Raw genomic sequence first — 20,599 nt, forward strand, 5'->3', positions numbered from 1 at the left:
AGTGGCTGCAAATTTTTCTGCAACTGGAGTTTCATTTTTGGTAAGATACACCAAAAAACTCCCCTTTTAATGAGATGCAGACACTAATAGAACATCGTAATTGCACTAATTGGTTATAATGAAAGCAGAGCAGATCCTCCTTTAGAAATCAGTTTGTAAAAGGCATGGGTGAAACAAAGCAATTATTTTAGAAAAGAGACGGTATGAAATACAATTTATCTAGAAACTAGATATACAGTATATAAATATAGTGACAGTAAGGCCCTGCCACTGTGTAAGTACTTGGAAAAAGTGTAGAGTAAAGAATTTAGAGTTCGAGACTCTGGAGTAATGCTTATGTAGCACTACCCCCGGAGGAGCTGCTGGTTGTTTTGGGTGGCACATTTACCTCATGGCTCCCCTGAATTCCTAGGGGTGTATGGTGAATATAGCATAAGTAAAGGAATGTCTGCAACAGGTGTCTCTTGCTGTGCTTTTTATTACCCAGCCGGGAAAAAACAATAAAACTTGTGGTGAAGAAGGTAGAGTTGAAAGAAAAACGAGAATAGCAAATTCAGGCGTAACAATAGGGAAACAGTCCTGCTCCCATATGTTACACTTCTTGCGCCACTCCTGCTTGAGTGGGAATAGCGTACCCGGACAGGCCTCTCTCACTGAACTGGCAGCCAGAGTATCGCTCAAACCTTTAAGGATAATTCTCTGCCACAGACCCTCCTGGGATGAACTCAGAGAGAAACCTCTGCCACAGGCTCTCCTGATTGTGGCTGCGGAGATGAACCTCCTTGGTAGAATTACGCCTGGATCTCCTTCAAGTTGCTTTCAGGTACTGACTGACAGGTGACCAGCCTCCCAGTGTCTGGATACCTCGATCCCCGATGGATTGTCGAGACCCTATTGGATCTCCAGCCTCTCATTGGCTCTCCTCAGATGACTCCCCACTGTACAGCTATACCGCTTGGGATCTTTAGGATTGGGAACCCAGTCGACCACTGGGCTCCATGCCACATCTCAAATGTTTCAGACCAACATGGTCCAGGAACCAGGAATTCCACGTGGCACACATGCCCCGGCCCGGTAGGCCATAACGCCGGGGCGCCATGGTGCAGACACCCTGAGGCCGCGTACACACGGTCGGTCAAAACCGATGGAAACGAACTGAAGGACCGTTTTATCAGTCCAAATCGATGGTGTGTGAGCCCCATCAGTCAGTTATCCTTCGGTCAAAAATTTTAGAACTTGCTTTAAAATTGAACCGATGTACGCCTAACCGATAGGTCAAAACCGACGATTAGTATGCAAAAGCATCGGTTCAAAACCCGCGCATGCTCAGAATCAAGTCGACGCATGCTTGAAAGCATTGAACTTAATTTTTCTCAGCACGTCGTTGTGTTTTACGTCACCGCGTTGGACTCGATCGTTTTTTTAACTGATGGTGTGTAGGCACATCAGACCATCAGTCAGCTTCATCGGTTAACCGATGAGAACGGTCCGTCGGACCGTTCTCATCGGATGGACTGATCGTGTGTACGTGGCCTGAAGGTGGATGCCGCACTTGAAGAAGAAAAAGACCCAGAACTAATGGTGTCTGCCCCATAAATACCCTCCCCCAGCATGCACAGCGAGGCTCAACCATCCTGATTGGCTGCTGGGGAAGAGCACCCAAACCTTGACTCCACTGCTGCCATCTACTGCCCTGGGGTGGGAAGAACACCCCAGTACAACAAAATGAGCCCACAGCACAGGCAAGCTGAGACAGAAACCCAATTTGAACATATCAGCCAGATCAGAGTTTAACTACATTCTGATCTTCCTCTAAATTTAAATAGCACCGGTACTTTGAAGTAACCAGGCGCTACACTTATACGTGGAGAAAGCTGTTTTTACAGCTTTCTCTGGATTTTGGTATTCCTGGATTGGGCTTTATAGTTTGGAAATTTCAAAGTGCTTTGGGAGGGAAGAAATCTCCAGCCCAGTGTCCAGATCTTTAAGCCCAGCAGGGCGTGTGTCCAGATGCACACAACCCTTATAATGAAGGTTTGGGCATAGCTCAGGGCTCCAGCCGAAGAGGCTCTGCACTCATGTGCATTTCACATGCTGTTCAGTGCAGTGTGATATAAATCCATTCATTTCAGGCAAATACACTGGGCCAGATTCACAAAGAGATACGACGGCGGATCTCCTGATCCGCCGTCGTATCTCTGAGATCCGACGGTCGGACCTCTGCGACTGATTCATAAGAATCAGTTCCGCATAGATCTCCCTTAGATCCGACTGGTGTAAGTGACTTACACCGTCGGATCTTAGGCTGCCATCTCCCGCCAGCCGATAGGTGTCGCCTCGGTCTTTTACGCGTCGGATATGCAAATGAGGAGAACCGCTGATTCAGAAACGAACGCCCGCCCGTCGCTTTTTTTTTTACGTCGTTTGCGTTCGGCTTTTTCCGGCGGATAGTTACCCCTGCTATATGAGGGGTAGCTAATGTTAAGTATGGCCGTCGTTCCCGTGCCGAGTTTCAAATTTTTACGTCGTTTGCGTAAGTCGGTCTGGAAAACGGATGGCCGCAATTGACGTTGCCGCCGAAAACAATGACGTCCTAGCGACGTCATTTGGAGCATGCGCACTGGGAAATTTCGCCGGCGGCGCATGCGCAGTTAAATTGGCGCCGGAACACGCCTGATTTAAATTGTACACTCCCCCTAGCCGCGGAATTTGAATTCCGCCGGGGGGGTTATGATCCGCCGGTGCAAGTTTCGAGGTAAGTGCTTTGTGAATACTGCACTAGCCTCACTAAATTGCACCGGCGGATCGTAAATCACATAGATTACGCGGATCTAAAGATCCACTAATCTATGTGAATCTAGCCCACTGTGTTTGTGCATGGAGTGCATTCTTGTGCATTCTTGGGCATGGAGTTCACCAGAACTGTCAAAGGTTGCCACTGGAGTCCTCTTCCACTCCTCCATGACGACATTATGAAGCTGGTGGATGTTAGAGACCTTGCACTCCTCCACCGTCCATTTCAGAATGCCCCACAGATGCTCAATAGGGTTTAGGTATGGAGACATGCTTGGCCAGTCCATCACCTTTACCCTCAGCTTCTTTAGCAAGGCAGTGGTCGTCTTTGAGGTGTGTTTGGGGTCGTTATCATGCGGCCCATTCTCCAAAGGGAAGGGATCATGCTCTGTTTCAGTATGTCACAGTACATTTGGCATATATGGTTCCTTCAATGAACTGTAGCTTCCCAGTACCGGCAGCACTTATGAAGCCCCAGACCATGACACTCCCACCATCATGCTTGACTGTAGGCAAGACACACTTGTCTCTGTACTCCTCACCTGGTTTCCGCCACACACGCTTGACACCATCTGAACCAAATAAGTTTATCTTGGTCTCATCAGACCACAGGACATGGTCCCAGTAATCCATGTCCTTAGTCTGCTTGTCTTCAGCAAACTGTTTGAGGGCTTCTTGTGCATCATCTTTAGAAGAGGCTTCCTTTTGGGATGACAGCCATGCAGACCAATTGTGTGCTGCATATGGTCTGAGCACTTACAGGCTGACCCCTTACCCCTTCAACCTCTGAAGCAATGCTGGCAACACTCATATGTCTATTTCCCCCCCAAAAAACTCTGGATAACCTCTTGACATGAGGCTGAGCAGGTGCACTGAACTTCTTTGGGTGACCATGGCGAGGCCTGTTCTGAGTGAGAGCTATAAAACCAAATTTAACACACCTGCTCCCCATTCACACCTGAGACCTTGTAACACTCACGAGGCACATGACACAGAGGAGGGAAAATGGCTAATTGGGCACAAGTTGGACATTTTCACTTAGGGGTGTACTCACTTTTGTTGCCAGCGGTTTGGACATGGCTGGCTGTGCACCAAGTTATTTTGAGAGGATAGCAAATGTACACTGTTATATAAGCTGTACACTAGAACAATATAAATCTATTAGTCCAGCACCCCGCACAGTGCAGTGTTAAAGCAAACTCCCTCATTCATCAATTTTTCCATGCTTAATTTTGCTGAGAAATCCCATAAAAAAAAACACCCCCTTGTATTCCCAGCTGTGGCCATCTTGAATAAAGGCAGATGATTCATGTAGCATTTACTTCCTAGAATGCATCAACCCTTAGCTCATGCATGCAGGGGAAGGATGGTGTGCTTAGCTGAGAAAACCCATCTTCCCCTTCTGAAGACTCCTGGGATGTATCATTTGCTTAGGTCTGGAAAGTAACAATCAGTGTAAAATAAAGTTTAAAACACTTAAATATGATTTACTTTCCTTTCTATTTACTAATGCTAGCATCATAAGGATTAGAAATAGTCAATGTGGATTAACCACTTGCACACCTATTTACGTTGATTGAATGGCACGGGCAGGCAGATTGGCGTACAGGTACGTCCATTTGAATCTGCCACCCAGCGGGCGCGCATGCACCCGCCGCGTGCCTCTCGAGTGTGGCCGCGGGTCCCTGGAACTCGATGATCCCGGGAGTCCCGCGATTGTGGTCGGCAAGGGCAGAACAGGGAAATGCCTTTGTAAACAAGGCATTCCACTATTCTGCTTAGTGACACTGTCATGGATGATCGTTCCCCGTGATTGGGAATGGTCATCAGTGACGTGTCACGTGTAGCCACGCCCCCAAACAGTAAGAATCACTTCCTAGGGAACACGTAACCCCTGCAGTGCCACCTAGTTGTTAACCCTGTCACTGCCAGTGTTATTTTTACAGTAATCAGTGCATTTTTATAACACTGGTCGCTGTAAAAATGGCAATGGTCCCAAAATGGTGTCAAAAGTGTCCGATGTGTCTGCCATAATGTCGCAGTCATGATAAAAATCACTGATCGCCGCCATAACTAGTAAACAAATATATTAATAAAAATGCCATAAAACAGTCCCCTATTTTGTAGAAGCTATAACCTTTGTGCAAACCAATCAATAAACACTTATTGTTTTTTAACCAAAAATATGTAGAAGAATACATATCGGCCTAAACTGTGGAGAAAAAAAAGTTTTTTCTTATTTCTTATATATTTTTTGGGGATATTTATTATAGCAAAAAGTAAAAAATATTGCATTTTTTTCAAGATTGACGCTCTTGTTTTGTTTATAGCGCAAACAATTAAAATCGCAGAGGTGATCAAATACCGCCAAAAGAAAGCTCTCTTTGTGGGAAAAAAAGGACGTCAATTTTGTTTGGTAGCCACGTACCACGCAATTGTCAGTTAGCGCGATGCAGTGCCGAATCGCAAAAAGTGGCCTGATCTTTAACCACCAAAATGGTCCGGGGCTTAAGTGGTTAAGAGGGTGAAAATCTGCTTTGAGGAAGTTTGACAACTCTGGGAAAATATTTGCATTGTGATGGTTCTCGTTTCTGAGACAGCACACATGAAACACATGATAGTACTAAGTAAATATATTTCTTGGCATGTTTCTCGTGATGCATGATAATAGGCACAGAAATCCTATCTATGTTATAATAATGAAAGGTTGGAAATCTGTTCAATTTATGCAAAGGCAGAAAGAGCTACTAAAAGTACTAATCGCCATTTCTATAAATATTTTTCTAAATCTGGCCATATTAGTAACATAGAACATATTGCTCTGTTCATTTAACAACTCGTGTTATATAAAACCAGCCTGTGTTATGTCAGCTTCAGCCATTCCATCAACTGTAATCAGAAGGTCTCAATGTAACTGACGGCTCCAGGCAGCTCCAGCAACTCCTATTTAGCACACACCGCTGATCTCGTTGTAAAATGTTAGTCTTCTGCCTGTCACTGGTCTCAGCACGTTCTGAACAATCATTCAGCTAGAGAAGTTAAAGAAAAGTAATTACTCCTGACCTGTAGGAGAGTGTTGGGGCCTTTGGCTATAAATAACAACTGGGCAAGTAGTGTTTTCAAAAGCAGAGCTGAAAATGGCAATGTACTTTTACAGAACAGTTTCCTTTAACCACTTAAGCCCCGGACCATATTGCTGGTCAAAGACAAAAGCACTTTTTGCGATTCGGCACTGCGTCGCTTTAACTGACAATTGCGCGGTCGTACGACGTGGCTCCCAAACAAAATTGGCGTCCTTTTTTCCCCACAAATAGAGCTTTATTTTGGTGGTATTTGATCACCTCTGCGTTTTTTTAGTTTTTGCGCTATAAACAAAAATAGAGCGACAATTTTGAAAAAAAATTATATTTTTTACTTTTTACCATAATAAATATCCCCCAAAAATATATAAAAAAAAAAAATTTTCCTCAGTTTAGGCCGATACGTATTCTTCTACATATTTTTCGTAAAAAAAATCGCAATAAGCGTTTATTGATTGGTTTGCGCAAAAGTTATAGCGTTTACAAAATAGAGGGTCGTTTTATCGCATTTTTATTAATATTTTTTTTACTAGTAATGGCGGCGATCAGCAATTTTTTTTGGTACTGCGACATTATGGCGGACACTTCGGACATTTTTGACAAATTTTTGGGGCCATTGGCATTTTATATATACTATAAAAATGCCACTGGCAGGGAAGGGGTTAACACTAGGGGGCGGGGAAGGGGTTAAACATGTTCCCTGGGTGTGTTCTAACTGTAGGGGGGGTGGACTCACTAGGGGAAATGACTGATCGCTGTTCATACATTGTATGAACAGACGGTCAGGCATTTCTCCCCTGACAGGACCTGGAGCTGTGTGTTTACACACACAGCTCCCGGTCCTCGCTCTGTAACGAGCGATTGCGGGTGCCCGGCAGTGATCGCGACCGCCGGGCGCGTGCGCCCCTAGTAGCAGTTTCGTGAGGCGAAGTAGAGCTACGGGCTCTCGCGCAGGAGAGCCGACCTGCCGCTGTAGAACTGCGGTGGCTGGTCAGCAACCAGTTAAACAGACTCTGAACTATGCAATGAACACTTGTCGGCCTCAATCCAGTCTAAACAATTGAGTATTCTGCTATTTGAACTTAAGAACAAAAGTCCTACAAAGAGGTTGATTTACTAAAGGCAAATATACAAGTGCATTTACTCTAGATCTGATGGGAAGCTCTAAAATAAGGGGAAGCTCTGCTGATTTTTAAACATCCAATCGTGTACAAGCAAAAATGCTGTTTTTTAATTAACTTGCATGTGATTAAAGTGGATGTAAACCCGATTTGTTTTTCTTGCTGTCACAATGTAGAGTAAAAGATTTCCTATCATCTGTGCCCATTCTTGCCACAAAGGGTTAATCCAGCTCTGAGAAATCCTCTTTTCTTTTTTCAGTGAAATAAACGGACAAACAGGAGAAAACCTTTGTCCGTTCCGCCCCCTTGCTGTGAGTGACTGGTTATTTACATATCTCATGCACTAGCCTGGAGACAGGCATTAGTGGCACCCACTCCTTTTCTGAAGCCATGTAGTTACTTTTCTGGAGTTTGACTGGATGTTGGTGATCATAGCAGAATTTAGTGTAAGGAATACACAGGACAAAATGCATGTTGACAAGGGGAGTGTAGAGGTGGGTGGGGAGTCTACTGACATCACGACTCCACCCACAGAGCTCCAGACAACAGATCCACCCACAGAATCTGCAGTTTTTCAGTTCTTATAACAGACAGAGGGGAGACATTTGACAGGTAAGGATACATGCAGGAGGCATGTATATCCTTATGGATCAGCACAATGGCAGTCGTTTAGAAAAGAATGAGAGTGGGTTTACATCCACTTTAAGTATTCTTTTCAAAGTCAAGCTTTACCTCATTTATTAAGCTCTGGAAAAAGTGCACTTGCAGTATATTTGCAGTATATATGCAGTACAGTATATTTTCCTTTAGTAAATCAACCCTATAGTATTGTACCGTGTACATTGTTAGAAGTAACACATATTTAACCAAGTTGTCTACAGATGTGTCTGTTCTTATTAAAATTGTATTAATCTCAAATGATATACTTACATTAACCGCTTGCCGACCATCGCACAAATATATACGTTGGCAAAACAGCACGGGCAGGCAGATGGACGTATATATACGTCCCCTTTAAGAAGCGGCATTGTGAACGCGCGTGCTCCATGAGTCCGACCGCGGGTTCCGTGGACTCGATGTCCGCAGGGATACCCGCGATTGTCTCAAGGAGAGGATGAATGGGGAAATGCTGCTGTAAACAAGCATTTCCTCAGTCTTCTTAGTGACAGGACACTGATCACAGCTTCCTGTAATTGGAAGCAGTGATCAGTGTCGTGTCACACACAGCCTATCCCCCCTACAGTTAGAAGCACTCCCTAGGACACACTTAACCCCTTCAGCACCACCTAGTGGTTAACCCCTTCACTGCCAGTGTCATTTTCATAGTTATCAGTGCATTTCATAGCACTGATCGCTGTAAAAATGACAATGGTCCCAAAAATTTGTCAAAAGTGTCCAATGTGTCCGCCATAAAGTCACAGTCATGATAAAAATCGTAGATTGCCACCATTACTAGTAAAACAAATAATAAGAAGAAGAATGCCATAAACCTACCCCTATGTTGTAGCTGCTAAAACTTTTGCGCAAACCAATCAATATATGCCCATTGAGATTCTTTTTTTACCAAAAATATGTAGAAGAATACATATCAGCCTAAACTGAGGAAATTTTATTTTTTTATAGATTTTTTGGGGATATTTATTATAGCAAAAAGTAAAAAATATTGTTTATTTTTCAAAATTGTTGCTCTATTTTTGTTTATAGCGCAAAAAAAAACCGCAGAGGTGATCAAATACCACCAAAATAAAGCTCTCTTTGTGGGAAAAAAAGGACGCCAATTTTGTTTGGGAGCGACGTCGCACGGCCGCACAATTGTCACTTAAAGCAACGCAGTGCCGAATCGCAAAAAGTGCTCTGGTCTTTGGCTAGCAAAATGGTCCGGGGCTGAAGTGGTTAAAGATTTACAGTATAAAGGAGTATTGCTGTGTTATTCTTAGTTTAATTAATTCATTTACCATGATTCCTCTTTAGAATGAGACTAGGTTCCGTGCATGTTGTACATTGGAAGTGCTTTCTTGTTGCCTCATATATGTAAACTCACTATAATGTATGCTCAGAATTTTGTAAAACTCTAATAAAACTTTGTTCTTAAAAACACATAAGACTAATCAAGCAATTTATTTGTAGTGAGTAGCACTTGTATTTGCAGAGTTGCTAAAGGCGTTTGCATTGGTAATCCAAGGCACAAAATGAGTGAAAGTTTGTCTTGCATTACTGTTAGCTGTGACTAAAGGCTTCACTCTATGCTTACAGAATACAGAATATTATTAATCCCAACGGGAAATAGGGAAATTGTTGTGACACAAACACTTAACAAAGACAACACAAGTTTACAACAATGAACAGAACAAGATACAAAGACACAACAAAATTCCCAATAACAGCCATTGGCAACAAATCAAACAAATTAAAACAACACTACAAATAAAACCTTCCATGCAATTAAAATACAACATAGAATAAATAACACAGATTCAATTAACAAAAAATCTAACTACGAAATGCAAATAATACACCACTTTCTCTAACATTACCCCAAATTGTAATTAACATAATACCAACATACTAAAAAACAACATAAAATTCTGATCATAAACCAGAATTAAATCTTCAGCCCTACCAAAGAAGAATTATATAACTTAATGGAAATGCGAAAAACAGTGCGCTTACCAAAAAATACAAATAAAAGCAGCAAACTCAAAAATGTTATACCAACATAAATAGCAATAGTAAAGAGGTGGAGTTGCGCTAAACCATAAAAAATATGCCTTTGTAGGTCATATACACACAAGAAAAAATTTGCAAAATAAATGAAATTCTTATTAAATTCTTATTAAATCTTTTAAACGATATCATGCTATGGTGAGCTTTCTTCCCTATGTCCACCTGACTGCTTGGTACATATGAGGACTGTCTGACCGTTTGGTACTTAAGAGGATCACGTCTGTGAAGAGGATCTACTGCTTTGTGTCATTCATATCTCCTCTGCTATTTCTGATCCCTGCAGGGATCCAGGGCTCTGGTAAGGGTCAGTGTGTCCATTGGTGGTGGTTTATGTCACACTGTCTGTTGCCCATCACTGGGGGATGTCCTGTGTCCTACCCTTTATCCCACAGTATCACACTATTTTAGTTTTTTTTTGTTTTTTCTGGTCGCTTTGCTGATGAACTCCCGGGAGGATTATATCAAGATTCCGATCCCCTGTGTGGCCCAGGTGTTTGGCCTCTTGCTCGTTTTGATCCACTAGGATCCTACATCTCGGTAAGGGTCAGCATTATCAGATAGTTACGTCTCCAGAATGTGTTCCACCTGAGTAGCAGCACGCTACTACACCATTTTTCTGATTGTTGGACTTCCATTTTTTCACTTAATTTTGTTAGAATTTTTGGACTCTTTATTTCATTTATTTTGCACATTTTTTCTTGTGTGTATATGACCTACAAAGGCATATTTTTTATGGTTTAGCGCAACTCCACCACTTTACTATATAACTTGATGGCCACAGGTAAAAATTATTTCCTGTGTCGCTCTGTGGTGCATCGTGATTGTAACAATCTGTCACTGATGGTACTCCTCAGACTGACCAGCGTATTGTGAAGTGGGTGGGAGGAGTTGTCCAAGATTGAACGTATCTTGAACAACATTCTCCTTTCCAAAACTGTTGTTAAAGAGTCCAATTCCAATCCAACAACATAACTAGCAACTTGCAAATCAGTTTAAGTCTGTTGGTGTCGGACACTCTAAACCTGCTTCCCCAGCATGCCACTTCATACAGGAGAATGCTGGCCACCACAGACTCATGAAAGATCTTTAGCAGCGTCCGGCAGATGTTAAAGGACTTCAGCCTCCTCAAAAAGTAGAGGCAGCTTTGGCCCCTCCTATAGAACACCTCAGTGTTCTTGCTCCAGTCCAGCTTATTATCTATGTGTACCCCACAATACTTGTAACTTTCTACTACCTCCACATCCACTTCTCGGTGGAAATTGGGGTCACTGGTAAGTTCCTCTTTCCATGGGGGCACCTGATGAAGAGGAGAGGCTTGAAGCGCCAACAGGGCACCCCAGAAGAAGAGGAACCAAAACCATTGCACAGAGCAGGTAAGTATAGGCATGTTTGTTATTTTTATTTAAAAAGCGAGGGTTTACAATCACTTTAAGAAACCCTCAGAGGTGGATATTACTGAGTGGATACCTCTGTTCATTCTCCACCGGAGACTGCTGTATTTATTCCACACTGCACCTGCATTTTATGAACAAATAATGCAATGCAGACCACAGGATTGAGTCAGTAGTGTCATATAGAGTGTGCAAAAAACAGACGGATGTTGGTCCTATTTTCTATCCGTACGGCGGATCGGATTGGATGGAAACGGGCATACGATCCATTACCATCTGATTTCCCAATAGAGGAGAGTGGGACTGTGCACAGCGGAGCAGACACAGACCTCAGCAGAATGATCCCCCACTGAGCAAGCAGAATCTGCTATATGGAGGCCCATGTGTGAAAGGGGCCTTAAGCAGCATATTGCTGTAGCGAGGACATTTTGATGATTAGGCCCCTTATAAAAAGTGTCTATTTTTTTTTTTATTATTTTAACAGATTGACCCACAGAAAAAGATTTTAACTTGTACTTAACTAGATCAAAAATTAAAACATTTTGAAGTCTGCGGGGTTGATTTACTAAAATTTGAGAGTGCAAAATCTGGTGCAGCTCTGCATAGAAACCAATAAGCTTCTATTTTTTTTTTTTTTTTTGTCAAACCTTAATTGAACAAGCTTAAGGTAAAAGCTTAAGGTAAAAGGCTAACATACTATGCACCAGTTTTTGCAGTCTTCAGGTCTAGTAAATCAACCTCTAAGTGTTATGTACAGAAACAAAAATATGGACCAAGTTGATGGTCACAAAAATACAATATACACTGAGCAAAATTAGAAACTCAACACTTTTGTGTTTGCCCCTATTTATCATGAGCTGAACTTTTTACACAAAAGGCCTATTCCTCTCAAATATTGTTCACAAATTTGTCAAAGGCCTGGTTCACACTGGTATGATTTGAGATGCGATTTGAGATGTGAAATCGCATCTCAAATCGGCAGCATTTGCCGGCAATTGTTGGCAATGGCACCGACGCCGCACCCAGTTTGGTGGTATTTTGGTTTGGTAGGCATGTATTGGTTTCACCCCTGTTTTTTGTCTTTCCAGTGCTCTCATTTGCCAGACCAACTATAAATAGGGGCCGGTCTAGGTTGCCATCTGCTCCCTGTCTATTGATTAGCACACCTGTGCCTGTCCTTTGGAGGCTTTAAAAATCATAGTTAGGACTGCAGCTACACAGAGTGCCGTGACGCTTGGCCTGCAGCTTCCCAGGTATTTGCAAATAACTGCAACTAAACCTCTGTTTTAATTACATACAGTTAGACAGATTAATTTGGTTTAGTGCTTCTTGGGCTGGTATTTTTGAGCCTGGTCATTATGGAAACAATTTATATATTTTCCATATATATACTTAATCGCATACTGCTATAACCGCATCTCATGTAAAGTCCCAACCCTCCATTTTTTATGTTTTCAGCTTCCAAGAATTGTGTACAGATCAATGGAACCGTGTATTATCATGCTGCAACATGAGGTGATGGTCGTGGATGAATGGCACAACAATGGGCTTCAGGATCTCGTCACGTTATCTCTGTGCATTCAAAATGCCATCAATAAAATGCACCTGTGTTAATTTCCGATGAAAAAAGTCAGACGGAATATTTTCATCGGATATTCTGACCGTGTGTATGCCCCATCGGACTTTTTCCTTCAGAAATTCAGACGTAAAAAAATTCTATCGGAAATTCCGTTAGTCTGTATGGAACTCCGACAGAGAAAAAAACATGCATGCTCGGAAACAATTTGACGCATGCTCGGAAGCATTGAACTTCATTTTTCTAGCTCATCGTAGTGTTGTACGTCACCGCGTTTTTGACGGTCGGAATTTGGTGTGTCCGTGTGTATGCAAGACAGCTTGAACGGAATTTTGTCGGAAAAACCTGTCTGAGTTTATTCTGACAGAAACTCAGATCGTGTGTACAGGGCATTATAGTAGAGAAATTAACTTTCAATTTAAGGGCAACAGCTCTGGTGGACATTCCTGCCGTCAGCATGCCAATTGATGCCTCCCTCAAAACTTGCGACATCTATGGCATTGTGCTTTGTGACAAAACTGCACATTTTAGAGTGGCCTTTTATTGTGGCCAGCCTAAGGCACACCTGTGCAATAATAATGCTGTCTAATCAGCATCTTGATATGCCACACCTGGGAGGTGAATGGATTATCTCGGCAAAGGAGAAGTGCTCACTAACACAGGTTTAGCCCAGGTTCATACGGGGCTGCGGGAGTGAAGCCGTGCGAGTTCAGCTGAACTCGCACAATTTCACTCCCGCTGGCAGTCCCGATTTCGGCCGCGATTTCAGAGACATCTGTGCAGGTTTCTGCACAGATGTCAATGTAAATCGCAGCCCGAAATCGCAAAAAGTAGTACAGATCGCACAAATCGCACCAGTGTGAACCAGGCCTTAGACAGATTTGATGTGAACAATATTTGAAAGAAATTGGCCTTCTGTGTACATAGAAAAAGTTATAGATATTTGCGTTCAGCTCATGATAAATAGGGGCAAATACAAAAGTGTTGCGTTTATAATTTTGCTCAGTGTAATAATACAAAAAAAGATTGATAAATATATACAATGCTCTGCTTCTACCTGTTTCCCAATCATGTAGAGTGTAGGTATCATGATAAACAATATATACAATATATAAATATGTCATAAATTATCTTAGAAAAAAAAATTCCATGGCACAGAGGTTGGATAGGGCATTGTGATGGGAATCTCGTAAGTGTTTTTCTTTTGTTGTGTATGTGAAAAAAATCTTAATAAAAAATTAGTTGATTGAAAAAAGAAAAATATGAACACCCCAGCTGCATTAATTTAAAAAAAATCACAACATCAAAAGTGAAAATGATATGTGCCAAAAAGCATGTTTATTATAGGATTTCTGTAAAAAAGATACAATACTAACCATCTTTGTCGCTATAGTTCCATGAAAGCACAGGGAGAAACCACAGAGATATAATAATTAAGACTTTTAATCAGTGACAACAAAGGAAACTATTTATTGGATATCTGGAAATAAAAAATTCATCCTTATTGCATTATTTTCAGTGCACCTGTTTCCTGCACATAAAATACACAAAAATGTATGATTGCCATGATTTATATAGAATCCACATATTTTGCATGCAATGCTTTAACCAGTAAACTTTGGGCTGGTATAGTATAACAACCATTAAGCAATTATTTTAAGTAGATTGTTCAAAACTTTGCTCTGTTTACTGTTGGTGTTTTACCCAGTGGAAAGTGGAGGCAAAAGGTACAGAACAAATCAAAGTGGCTCCATGCCTTGTAATTTCTGTGAAAGCCACAGTGATCTCAAATGTAAACAGTGTGATATGTTTACATGTCAGAGCCCTATGCTTCCAATCACAAAGGTGGAAGGGGAGGAAGGAGAAGGTAATGATTAGACGAGTCATTTGAAGATCACAGGCAGCAGTAGATTCAAAGTATTACTTTGATTGTAGGATCATTCTTAAGCCTTTCACTCCCCCACCTGCACATCTGTTCAATAACCTCCTCATGTCCATTCACTATATGTGGTGGTAATATTAACCCCTTCACCTCCTGCTTCCTCTGTGTATAGCCTGTAAATTGTTAATATACTGTATCTAGCGCACCAATAAAACGTTTATGTTTAAAGATGTATCCACCCAACAATAATATTTGTGCCAAGGTCTGAACTCCACCTTTCTGATGCCACCATGATTGATTTAAAGGAGAATGCAGCAGGAAAACTCTGTGGCAGAAGGGCAGAGCAGAGAACCCAGGTGGGTAAGTATCCATGGTACCTCCTCTGATAAATGAATCATTGGCTTGTGATGGAGTAATTTTTTAAAGGCATTCGACTGTAATAACACACAATATAAACCAGTTCAAGACTAGCATATTTATTTTTTTCCAAAAATTGTGGTAAAAAAATGATTATTTGTGGGATGTCTACTTTACATACATTTTGGGTCCACAAATCAAAATCTTGGCATCCTGGTTTGCAATGCACATAAAATCTTCTGTATTCCATACCCATAGGGATGCAAAAGTATCAAATGCACAAACTAATGCTAACTTATTTTCTCCCTTATGGGCCTTAATCATAATTGTTGCATGTGTTGTACCGTCCTCACATCTTTATTTTAAAAGAAAATAAGCCAAACCTTTTACTTTTTTATTTCAGTTTTTTTTTTCTTTTATATAGTACAACGTGTAAAAAATATAAAAAACACTGGGTATATTAAATGCCACCAAAAGGAAGCCTTATCTGTCTCAAAAAATGTACCGTAATAACATAATTTGGGTACAGTATTGTATGAATGTGAATGTCAGTCAAACTGTCACAGCAATGGAAGCTGAAAAATATATAACATGCTGGTATAGAGGTGGTTAAAGCGGGGGTTCACCCTAGAATAAAAAAAAATTTTTTTTTTTATTCTATCATAAAATTCGGCATCGTAGCGCGAGCTACAGTATGCCGGTCTTACATTTTTTATCCCCGTACTCACTGTTTAATCCGACCTAGACGATTCCGTCTGCCCACGGGGAATGGGCGTTCCAATCCAAACGGAAAGTGATTGATGGCCGGCTCTGGCGCGTCACGCTTCTCCGGAAATAGCCGAAATAGGCTTGGCTCTTCACGGCGCCTGCGCATAGCCTGTGCGCAGGCGCCGTGAAGAGCCGAGACCTACTCCGGCTGTCTTCGGGGAGCGTGACGTGCCAGAGTCGGCCGTCAATCACCCTCCCTCTTGCTAGGAACGCCCATTCCCCGCGGCAGACGGAATCGTCTATGTACGATTAAACAGTGAGTACGGGGATAAAAAATGTAAGACCGGCATAGTGTAGCTCGCGCTACTATGCCGGATTTTATGCTGAAATGTTGTTCAGCAGGGTGAACCACCGCTTTAAGTATCTGCACATATATACAATATGAAAGTATATATACAGGGTAGGCTTGATTTACTAGTAAGTAATAGATGACTGTTCATGTAACAAAATTAATATTCACATCGCGAAGTGAATGTTAGTGGATATGTAGAGTTATGTTTTTTTTCTAAATGCCCAATCAAGTGGTAGCAAAAAAAATTCCCTTTCACAAGATCAGGTATTCTGAACACAGGTGCACCTTATTTACTGTCATTTACTTTATCTAAAATACACTAGCAGTGAATATCCATTTTGCTACAGTAGGTGAGCAGCCTCTATTCCTTTAGTTCGTAAACCCAAATGCATGCTTTGAGTGCATGACTGTTTCTTTCCAAGGAATATTTATCTGATTATTAACATACAGTTCAAGGAAGAGGTGCTTAAACAGATGAATAACATGAGATTACACTAATTATATCAGTATATTGCCTTACTTCTAATGTCTAAGAATTTTAAAAGTACCTTCAGCTAAAACTAAACAATTGTACTGATTACCTGCAGGAATAATTGCCAAGATTTTTGCTAAGTAAATGCACAAGCATGGGTGACCAAACCAGAATCCTGCCGCCTGGCATTCCCATTAAATAGAGCTGGTGTGTACATGTTTTAATTACAGAGCACTGCAAAAATGATATTGCTAAATGACTGTTCAGTCCTGAATAACAGATAAAACCTAAAATTATAAAATTCCTAAAGACATTTCATTCATAAATAAACATGTAAAGACTTACCTGCATCTCATCTAGTTTGGACTGAATATCAGGAGGGAAATCACTCACTGCACAGCAAAATGGATCGAATGGTTCAGCCCCAAATAGATCCTTTTCTGCAAAAAATGTGATAGCCAGATAAGAACAACCTTTAATAATCGTACTTTTAAACTATTATTTATATCATTTTTAATGTGTAATATACAATGACCGTGAAATTTAGGTTGAATACTCATTACTAGGTGGGAAATAAATAAATCCTAATTTTGAAAGCTGCTCATTCTATGCTTTAAAAACAGAAGCCTCGCCAAGAGGCTACCGGGAACCCTAGTCCACCTGACACAGAGTTACATTTTTCCTTCAGTAACATAATAGAAATTATTCAGCTAATATATTTCATGAAAGCCTAATGCAAACTCCTCTAATTGTAAGTGCATTCCTATTATAATAAACTAGCACATTTTAATATACTATACTATGGGAAGCTTTTATATGTACTTTTCCAAAATTAGTATAGCTGCATGAGTAGCCACTTCCCATCCCGGCAATTGTAAATTGACGGCCACAAGGTGGCTCTACAATGCCGGGAGGACGTCATATGATGTCCTCAGGCCTCCCAGCCACTGGGGGGTGCACCCACGTGCCCGCCGCGTCACTCACGTGCCTGATGGCCGCCAGGTACCCGTGATCGGCAGTTACAGAGCCAGGGATGTGGATTTCTGTGTGTAAACACAGAGATCCATGTCCTTTCAGGGAGAGGAGACCGATGTTGTGTCCCTTGTAAATAGGGACACCGATTGGTCACCTCCCCCAGTCAGTCCCCTCCCCCCAGAGTAAGAATCACCTAGCAGGGCCCACATTTAACCCCTTGATCGCCCCCCAGTATTAACCCCTTCCCTGCCAGTCACATTTACACAGCAATCAGTGCATAGCTATAGCAATGTGTCAAAAGTGTCAGATGTGTCCGCCGTAATATCGCAGTCCTGACAAAAAAAAAAACGCAGAGGTGATCAAATACCACCAAAAGCAAGCTCTATTTGTGGGGAAAAAAGGATATCAATTGTATTTAGGTACAGCGTCGCACGACCGCGCAATTGTTAGTTAAAGTATCGCAGTGCCGTATCACAAAAAATGGCCTGGTCATTAAGGGGGTAAAACCTTCCAGGGCTGAAGTGTTCAGCAATTTGTGTTTTGCATATTTTTAAGACATTAACTTGCACTATGTTTATGTAATATACTGTAGGTGATTTAGATGGCACACATATAATTTATTGTTTTATAATATAGTTATATTTTATTTTATAATACAGTTTTATTGTAAATGTACACACGTATTGGGATAATTCACTCACAGTAATTGAAATATTTTGTTAGCAGTGCAGCATATTTTTTTCATTCATAATTTTTAGGTGTGGGAACACATGCAGGTGTTAGCAGCAGCTAATTCAACCAAGTCACTATATCATTACCATTTTATTGGTTGCGCAGGAGTCACTATAATTGTTTATTTTAATAGTGTTTGTTATTGCCGTGCATTCATTCTTGTTGGCAGGAACTGCAATTTATATCCCTTTCTTCAGATTTGTCAGCTGGAAATTTAGCTTTCTGTATTATCCACAACACACTAAAATGAATGCTGTAAAGCTTAGTGAGAAGAATATGAGCTTCTTACAGAACTTACAATTATAAAATGTTCACTCTAACATTTCATTTAAGTTGATATGCCAGGGGATGTTAAACTGGAGTTAGAGCTATTTCCTAGGCAAAATGACTGAGATGAGCAGCACTAGAGCTAGGCCGCGTACACACGATCGGTCAAAACCGATGAAAACGGACTGAAGGACCGTTTCATTGGTTAACCGATGAAGCTGACCTACGCGGCCTAAGGTGAACAGATTTTTTAAATGAAATCCGGGGACATATTTTTTTTACTAGTAATGGCGGCAATCAGCGACCATCTGCCCGTCGCCACCGCACAGCCTGTCAAGTCTTACTCCCTGGGCCCCGGCTACTACTGGTTGGGGAGCGGAGGAAGATCACTCCTCCAGGGAAGGCAAGGAGATAAGCAGGCAGGAGGCTGGCCGGGACTTGAGCCAAGGCAGAAGAGCATGCGAGCGGAGCTGAATGGGCATGCACCCGAACCAGCACATGATCATCAGAAAGGGGCACAAAAATAAACCTCCTAAGCTAGTAGGAATGGCAAAGCGAGGGTGTGTAATTCAGAATTTATTTTTAATTCTGCACTGACTGTCTTTGCCCCTGCCACTGTTCAGATCCAAGAACACTAGAGCTAGAAATTAGGTTCAGGTTCAGGTTCAGGTTGGGTTCATGTGGTTATTGTGGTTATTGCTGCCAAAGGTACTAACCATAGTACACTCCCTGGCCTCTGAACTTTGGTGAGGTGGCTTAGAATGGCCAATAATGGAAGGTGTTGTTATGTGCAAGCCCACTCATTATAAAAAGGTCGTTTTAACAGCAGGCATTTGTCACTTTGTGTTGGAGTGCAACGTAAATAGGGAAAGCTGACAGTGTGTGACTAGGGAGAGATGGTTGTTGACCCCCTGTTTGGTACGCGCCAGAACGCTTGAAAATCACAAAAATTCGGAGCCGAATAACGAACCTTACTGCAAATTTTGAGGGCTTGGATGCAAGTTATTGGGCATACAAATGATATGAGGGTCTGGGTACTGCCCTGGGGGACATGTATCAATAAAAAAAAAAGTTAAAAACATATTTTTTAACCACTTACCCACTGGGCACTTAAACGCCCTTCCTAACCAGACCAATTTTCAGCTTTCAGTGCTCTCACTTTTTGAATGACAATTACTCATTGCAACACTGTACCCATATGAAATTGTTGTCCTTTTTTCCCACAAATAGACCTTTCTTTTGGTGGTATCTAATCACCGCTGTGTTTTTTTTTTTTTTTGCATTACAAATGAAAGAAGACCAAACGTTTTGTAAAAAAAAGCATTTTTCTGTTATACAATTTTGTAATTTAGTAATGTTTCTTCAAAAATCTTGGCCAAAATTTATACTGCTACATTTCTTTGGTAAAAATAACCCTAATAGGTGCATATTATTTGGTCTTTGTGAAAGTTATAGAGTGTATAAGGCTAGGTTCACACTGGTATGACAATTAGACCCCCAGAACTGCCTAATAAATTACTTTTAAAACCTGTGTAGTGTGTTTTTTTTTCTTGACACTTTTTGTCCCCCAGGTGAATTTGCTAGGGGTACGATGTATCCCATACTCATTCACAAAAGGAGGTGGGCCAGATTCCGATAGGCCCTACGCCCGCAGACCCCGACAACCAACGGCCAGGGTTGTCGGGAAGACATGGGTACAGGGTGCTTTGGGGTGCCCCCTGCCCCAAAGCACCCACCCCCCATGTTGAGGGCATGCGTCCTGGTACGGTTCAGGAGGGGGGGTGCTCGCTCGTCCCCACCCCCTTTCCTGCCCAGCTGCATACTCGGATAAGGGTCTAGTATGGATTTTGGGGGGACCCCTACGCCGTTTTTAGGCATAGGGAGGTTCTCTTAAAATCCATACCAGACCGAAGGGCCTGGTATGTTGTTGGAGGGGGAACCCATGCCGTTTTTTTTATTATCTTTACCACGCAATCTGTCCAATGAGTAATCACTTGTAAACAAACTGGAGGAGAGAGCCGGTGCAGCAGCACTGTGGGCTGGATCTAAAGTGCCCACAGCGCAGATCGGTGCTCATCCCTGGCTCATCCATCCACATTCATGCTCAGCCATGCTCCATCCGTGCCACATTGATAGCACTACAGTGCCCATCAGTGCCTCACAAAAAAA

The 20,599-nt window shown here is 41.8% G+C and overlaps 1 protein-coding gene across 6 annotated transcripts in view; it reads right to left on the reverse strand.

The window, feature by feature from the left end:
* The window catches only part of GULP1 (GULP PTB domain containing engulfment adaptor 1), a 779,810-nt gene that overhangs the window by 13,430 nt on the left and 745,781 nt on the right, over positions 1 to 20,599 (reverse strand). For 5 of the 6 annotated variants that reach the window (XM_040357182.1, XM_040357183.1, XM_040357180.1 and 2 more), the window contains one exon: positions 16,802 to 16,896. In XM_040357182.1, coding sequence (XP_040213116.1) covers positions 16,802 to 16,896 — 95 coding nt within the window. Of the gene's footprint in view, positions 1 to 14,061; positions 14,073 to 16,801; positions 16,897 to 20,599 lie in introns of all 6 variants that reach the window. The other variant, XM_040357181.1, reaches the window with a different exon arrangement.

This window comes from Rana temporaria, chromosome 6 (assembly GCF_905171775.1).
Source record: "Rana temporaria chromosome 6, aRanTem1.1, whole genome shotgun sequence".
Taxonomy (NCBI): domain Eukaryota; kingdom Metazoa; phylum Chordata; class Amphibia; order Anura; family Ranidae; genus Rana; species Rana temporaria.